Source organism: Alexandromys fortis, unplaced genomic scaffold, assembly GCF_014885135.2.
Source record: "Alexandromys fortis isolate MF-2015 unplaced genomic scaffold, M_Fortis_MF-2015_v1.1 scaffold_438, whole genome shotgun sequence".
NCBI lineage: Eukaryota > Metazoa > Chordata > Mammalia > Rodentia > Cricetidae > Alexandromys > Alexandromys fortis.
In genome coordinates this window covers 182,297-189,911 of record NW_026068346.1, presented here as the reverse complement: position 1 = coordinate 189,911, position 7,615 = coordinate 182,297, and the positions used below count along the sequence as shown (strand labels likewise).

At 39.2% G+C, this 7,615-nt stretch overlaps 1 protein-coding gene across 3 annotated transcripts in view; it reads right to left on the bottom strand.

Annotated features, from left to right (window-relative positions):
• Window positions 1-7,155, bottom strand: part of LOC126495325 (cytochrome P450 3A11) — a 26,548-nt gene extending 19,393 nt beyond the window's left edge. For all 3 annotated transcript variants that reach the window (XM_050132914.1, XM_050132915.1, XM_050132917.1), the window contains exons 1-3: window positions 6,982-7,155; window positions 5,944-6,037; window positions 3,764-3,816 (exon numbers count right to left, since the gene is read on the bottom strand). In XM_050132914.1, the coding sequence (XP_049988871.1) occupies window positions 3,764-3,816; window positions 5,944-6,037; window positions 6,982-7,052 (218 nt within the window). In that variant the 5' untranslated portion in view covers window positions 7,053-7,155. The remainder of the gene's footprint in view (window positions 1-3,763; window positions 3,817-5,943; window positions 6,038-6,981) is intronic.
• Window positions 7,156-7,615: the final 460 nt, after the last annotated feature.

Below are 7,615 nucleotides of genomic sequence, written 5' to 3'. Positions count from 1 at the left end.
AAGAAAAAAAAACAAAAACATTTTTTTCCTTTTCAAAAAAAAAAAAAAAAAAAAAAAAGAAATAAAAAAATAAAGAAGCTTAGAGAACACCAAATAGACTGGATCAAAAAAAAAATAAGCAGTTCCCTTGCCACATAATAATCAAAACACTAAACATACAGAGTAAAAAAAGAATATTAAGAGCTACAAAGGAAAAAGACCAAGTAACATATAAAGGCAGGCCTATCAAAATTGCACCTGATTTCTCAATGGAGACAATGAAAGCCAGAAGGTCCTGGTCAAGTGTTATGCAAGCATTAAAAGACTATGGATCCCATTCCAGACTACTATACCCAGCAAAACTTTCAATCGCCATAAGAGGACAAAACACGGCATTCCATGACAAAACCAGATTTAACCAATACATAGCCACAAACCCAGCCATACACAAAGTACTAGAAGAAAAACTCTAACCCAAGGAAGTTGGCTACATCAACAAAATCACAGACAACTGATGATCTCACAGCAACAAATCTCAAAGAAGGGAAAAACACACAAATTAACATCAGCAGCAATGAAAACTAAATTAATAGGAGATAGAAATCACTGGTCATTAATATCCCTTAATATAAATGCACTCAACTCACCTATAAAAAACACAGGTTAACAGATTGGATACGAAAACAGAATCCATCCTTCTGCTGCGTAATAAAAACATACCTCAATCTCAAAGACCAGACATTGTCTCAGAGTAAAGGGTTGGGAAAAAAATTTCCAATCAAATGGACTTAAGAAACAAGCTAGTGTAGGTATCTTAATATCTACCTAAATAGGCTTCAAATTAAAATCAAAAGAAACAAAGAAGGATATTTCTTATTATTTACAGGAAAAATCCATCAAGAGGAAATCTCAATAATGTCCCAAATACAAGGGCACACTTCTAAAGCTTAAATCATACATTAAACCCCACACACAAATAGTGGGACACTTCAATCTCATCACTGGATAGACAGGTCAGTCCGACAAAAAATTAACACAGAAATAAGGGAATATATAGGTATTACGACTCAAATGGACTTAACAGACACCTATAGAACATTCCATCCTAACATAAAAGAATATTCCTTCTTCTCAGCAACTCATGGAACCTTTTAAAAAATTGACCATATACTCAGTAACAAAACCAACCTCAACAAAAAAACAAAAAAACATTGGAATAATCCAATGTATTTTATCAGATAAACAGGGCTTAAAATTAAAATTCAACAGTGATACTAATATCAGAAAGCCCACAAAACACATGGAAATTAAATAATGATCACCTGAAACGTCAATGGGTCAAGGAAGACATAAAGGGAGAAATTAAAGACTTCCTAAAATTCAATAAAAATGACCATACAACATACCCAAATTTATGGGACAAAATGAAAGCAGTGTTAAGAAGAAAGTTCATAGCACTAAATGCCTACATAAAGAAGCTGGAAAAAATTCCACACTAGTGAGGTAACAGAATACCTGAAAACTCTTGTACATAGATGATAAATGGCCTGAGGAAGAAATCAGAGAAACATATCTCTTCACAATAGCCACAAATAGCATAAAATATCTAGGAGGAGCTATAACCAAACAAGTGGAAGACTTGTACGACAAGAACTTTCAATCTTTGAAGATAGAAATTGAAGAAGACATCAGAAAGTTGAAAGATCTCCATGTTTTTAGGTAGGTAAAATTAACATAGTAAAAATGGAAATTTTACCAAAAGCAATCTACAGATTCAATGCAATGCCCATCAAAATCCCAGAAAAATTCTTCACAGACCTTGAAATAATGGTACCCAACTTCATATGGAAAGAACTCAAGAAATTGGTCATCAAAAGAACAAATAATCCATAAAAAATGGAGTGTAGACCTAATATTGTTGAAAGACACTTAAGGAAATGTTCAACATCCTTAATCATCAGATAAATAAAAATCAAAACAACTCTGAGATTCCATCTTATACCTGTAAGAATGGTCAAGATCAAAAATACTGATGACAACTTATGCTGAAGAGATTGTGGGGTAAAAGGAATACTCCTGCATTGCTGGTGGGAGTGCAAGCTGGTACAGCTCCTTTGGATATCAGTATGGCAATTTCTCAAAAAATTAGGAAACAACCTACCTCAAGACCCAGCAATACAACTTTTGGATATATACCCAAAAGATGCTCAATCATACAATGAGGACATGTGCTCAACGATGTTCATAGCAGCATTGTTTGTCATAGCCAGAACCTGGAAACCACCCAAATGCCCCTCGACTTAGCATGGATAAGGAAAATACAGTACATTTACACAATGGAGTACTACACAGCAGAAAATAATAATGACATCTTGAAATTTGCAGGCAAATTGATGGAGCTAGAAAACATCATATTAGATGAGGTATCCCAGACCCAGAAAGACAATTATCATATTACTCATTCATCAGTCATTTTAAAACATAAAGCAAAGAAAACCAGCCTACAAATCACAATCCCAGAGAATTTAGACATTAATGAGGACCCTAATAGAGACATACATCGATCTAATCTACATGGTAAGTAGAAAAAGACAAGATCTCCTGAGTAAATTGGGAGCATAGGGGCCATGGGAGAGGGTTGAAGGGGAAGGGAGAAGCAGGGAGGGGAGCAGAGAAAAATGCTCAATAAAATTAATATAAAGTACTTACGTTACAATATCATATAACAAAATTAATTAGAAATCAATATTAGAGCCAGGCATTGTGGCAATGCCTTTTATCCCAGCATTTGGAAGTCTGAATCAAACAAATCTCTGATTTCAAGGCAAGGCTGATGTGCATATGTAGTTCTGGGACAGTCATGGCTACATAAAGAGTTCCTATCCCAAATAAATAAATACTAATAAATGGATAAATAAAACAGATATGAGCTTACTGAAAAGTTGAAAGGACACTATCAAGTGCTGAAAAGCAATAATATTGCACAGAGGCCTTCACATGCTGGGAGCCACTGGACAAAAAGCAAAGTCTGCTATTGGCATTGAATGACATGCTCTTTAAGAATTTTTCAACTCAGCAGATTCCTGTTCTTGTCTGTGGTTTCTAAGGATGAATGAGAAGAGATGAAGAGGCAGGAAGAACCAGAGCCTCCTCTTACTTGTTCCTTTCTCATAGTATAAGATGACACCTACTCCAAAGCTCTAACCAAACTCCACATCAATGATAGGGAACAGTTACTGCTGATGGCTCAGCTTCTTTACAGAACCATTAAGGACATAGATCCAAGGAAAAACCCTTTGGTTATTAAACTGTATCTCCAAAGTCAGTTCAATAAGACAGAACACAAAGATGTATGCTTCTATCCAAAGTCTTGGCAGGGGTAGTGGGGGTGGGGGTGCACTTCTGTAGTTCTAGAACTCAGGAGGCCGAACTCAGGAGGTGTATGACAGCAGGTGGATAACTGTGAGTTCAAGGTCAGTCTGGTCTACAGAGTGAGTTCTGGGACAACCAAGACTATTACCCAGAGAAACACTGTCTCAAAAACAAAACAAAACAACAAAAACACTAGGTCCAGAGTCCATGGAACATCAAAGCCTGTCAAAAAACCACAGTATGCAATGTTTGTTTGATAATTAGACCTGTGAACCATGGCACTTCATGACACATCGCATCACCTTTACAACAGAGAGGTCATTACTACAATTTTTGGCTAGCATTGTCCTGAACAAGTAGAGTACATCCTACTGAAAAGAGTCAACTCCATGGGACTTTCCAGAATACTCACCCCCAAATTTTTCCATACTTTTTATAGCACTCGCTATCAAATTTCCATAAACCCTGAAAAAAGAAATAGCATGAAATCCATTACTGTCCTGTATGTACCCATGATGGAGGAGGGTCATCTGTCAATGCGTTACTTTCATTGGTTAATAAAGAAACTGCCTTGGCCCTTTGATAGGTCAGAACATAGGTGGGTGGAGTAGACAGAACAGAATGCTGGGAAGAAGGGAAGTGAGGCAGCCGCCATGGAGCCAGCCGCCAGGTCAGACATGCTGAATCTTTCCCGGTATAAAGCTAGCCATGCGGGAACCAGACGGGATGAAAAGCAGGCCTGCTCGACTCATCACTACATACCAACCCTTCTGCATCCAGGGAACCAAACCCTCAAATACCATGAAATGAGGTTTGCTGTTTCTGACAGAGAAGAGTCCTTAGTAATGTTTAGTGGCACCAGCAGGATGGCTCAGTGGGAGAAAGTAGTGTGATAGGGCAGGACACCTGACCCCTTCCTGTGGATTCTGCATGCAAATTCTTAGACATGTACGTGTGCACATCATCAGATACACCCCACACACAAATAATAATAATAATAATGATAAAATTGTTTTAAAGAGTGTTCAAGGTAAGCATAGAAACTCTAGGATGAAAACTTGAGCAGACACCTTGCAAGTTTTGCCACCTGCCCTCTGGATGTGAGCTTGGGAATGTATGTTGTGGACGGAACATGGGCCAAGTATCAAAGCAGGTTTGTCACAAATGATCAGCCTAGACTTAAGTGTGGCATATGACATGCTCATTGCTGAATTTCTATTTTGTTAAATCATCCTTTTCCCAGTGGTTTTGCTCTTTCTCATGGGCTTAATCAGAACTTTCTCACAGTCCTCAAGGATATTTGGAGCAAGCAGAGAAGGCAATACTGAACTCAAATTATTTCTCTAAGTCAAACATGGAAATTGAATCATACGTGAGCTACCACGTGTGATTAAGCCCATGAGAAAGAGTATTTTGCTCAGATGAAAGAACATACGATCTAATTAGATTAGGGCTGGTGTATGACAGCCTGAGGCACTCCTTCTTAGTGATTGATAGCTGTTTGCTACTAACTGTATTCTTGTATTGAGATAATGCACCTGCTTTAGTTTCTTTCCAAGGACAGTGCAGGGAGGTGGTTAGCTGACTCTACTGCCCTTTGTTCTGCCATTTACCTGTAATTAATATATATGCTGGCTGGGAAATAAATTTGGGGCTGTTTGGTATCAACCTTCACCTCTCCCAGTCTATCCTACATTTCTGTCATCATTTCTCTTAATCTAACATTTCCTCAGTCTCAGTGCCCTGTTCCAGTGTACCCCCAGCTGGCTTATGCTGGAGCAAGCTCAGACACACTTGCAGGAGGCAGAGACAAAGGATCTCGGCAGCAAACTGGCCAGCTAGACTAGTCAAGTCAGAGACAGCTGGGTTCAACTGAGAGACCCTGCCTCAAAGTATAAAGTGAAGAGCAATCAATAAGACACCCAATAGCAACCTCTGCCCTCTACATGAATACACATATCCATGCATATGCACCTTCACACATATGGGCACTCATACACATGCAAATACATGCACAGCACACACACACACTATAAAAGCATAGACACAAATATTTTATAGCTTTAAGTTGGCAACAGAACCCCAAAGAACCACTGGACAGCCTCTAGTATCATGAGAACACACAATATGAGGGCCTGAAGTCTCAGAGTTACCTTCCAAACAGCATTTGATGGAACTAAACAATTATTGGCTCTCAAGAATCAACATTTGGTGTAGGAGGTCCTTCTGTCTGTGTGTTGCTTTTCTTGGTTAATGAATAAAGAAACTGCCTTGGCCTGTTGATAGGACAGAACTTAGGTGTGTGGGGGGGAAGCTAGGCAGAATGCTAGGAGGAGGAAAGTGGAGGGAGAGATGCCATGGATCCACCAGAGGCAGATGCTGAGTATTTTACTCGGTAAGCCACTGCCATGTGGCAATACACAGATTAATAGAAATGGGCTAAATTAAGATTTAAGAATTAGCCAATAAGAAGTTACAGCTAATGGGCCAAGCAGTGTTTTAATGAATACAATTTGTAGGTGGTTATTTTGGGGCTAAGCGAGCTGGGCAGCCGGGACAAACAAGCCAGCCCTCCTTGCAACAAGCACTCACCTTGTAGTAATTCAGCAGAGTTCCTAAAAATGGCAGAGGTTTGGGTCCAGGAATTCCCTGTTTCTTAAAAACATCATGTTTACGTGTCCCAAATCTAAAAAGAGAATCAGAAAGCCTTGTGACCACACATACAGAAGAGCGGAGATTAACATGACCGAAGTCATACTATGAAACATACCAAAAACTTGGTTGCCAGAGAGCTTAGAAAAAGGGTGAGGGGGTCCAGTGTGCACGGCAGTCCATTGTGTACATCTATTTCTACTGAGTTCTGGTGGATCTAGGGGTAACCTGAAAGTCGATCAAGTCATACCAAAAGTAAATCCTTTCAGAAAACCCCCTCAGCTCAGCAAGAGGGATTTGAAAGTGAGTATGTGTGCCCAGCAGATCTGTTTAACATCAATATGAACTTCAAGAGCTAGTGTCCCTGGAGATATGGCTCAGTAGTAGAGTTATTTCCTAGCACATATAGGCTCTGATTTAATTCCTCATTCCACCAAAAAAAAAAAAAAAAGCAAAATGAATTTAGTTGTCATTTTAATTTGGGCCTTCAAGATAACTGCACAGGTAAAGGCACTGGCTGCCAATGTTGATAATCTGAGTTTGAACTTCAGGATCCTATATGATAGGAGAAAACTGACTTCCCAAAGTTTTTTCTGATTCCTCCCCCCCCCCACAAACCTATCTCATGTGCTTCTGCTAGCTCAAATATAAAAAATATGTAATTTAAAAATGTTTTTTATAGGCGTTAATTTAAACTTCACCTATCATTTTTTTAAAACTGTATTCTAGTGCCTGTGGAGGGCATCAGATTCCCTGGAACTGTAGTTACAGATAATTGATGATTGTGAGCCACATGTGTTGGCAGAATTCAAACCTGGGTCCTCTAGAAGCGTAGTCATTGCTCTTAACCTCTGAACCATCTCTCCAGCCCCTGCTGCCTATGTCACTTTTGACCTTGCAGTCAATACCAGAATAGAGGTCTGAATACAACCCTAACTCCAAGGAAATGGTGGAAGAGAAACTTTGGTGGTTACTCACCTGTATAGTAGCACCAGGGTGATAGCTAAGAGGGCCCAGGTTTCCAGTGAGAGCGCTGAAGTCAGATCCATCGTTGCCTGTCTGTCAGCAATGTTCCCCTCTGTGTTCTTTTTCCAGCTGTGTGTTACCTTTTGCAGGGGTTCCCTTCCACTAATGGTGCTGAAGGGTGCAGAGCTTGTGGTGTTTATACATTGGAAAGATGGGTGGGTCCAGGGCTACAGCCAGTAGATGGCTCACCTCTGATTCACCTGAACTTTGGTATCCTCTTATCCTTGATGGATCATGAAGTTCATCACAGACTATTTTGACCTCCAGTGAGTTAACATTCTGTGCAGAATCAATAAACAATGTTGTCATTTCAGGAAGACCAAAGGTTCTATCTCTTCACCAAAAATTAAATAAATTTATTGACATGAAATGCCCCCTCACCACCACTGACTTCATTCAAAAATATGTGAAGTAAAGTCAACATTATGCATTCTGCATGCAGATCTTTACAAAGTGCCTTGGTGCCTTTCTGAAATATACTTCATCATTTTTCACAATTCAACTCAGCAAAACAAAACCTAACAAAAAAATCCAGAAACAAACAAAGAAAGAAAGTCTCTTTGAATCTGTCCTCATCTGTGTCCCT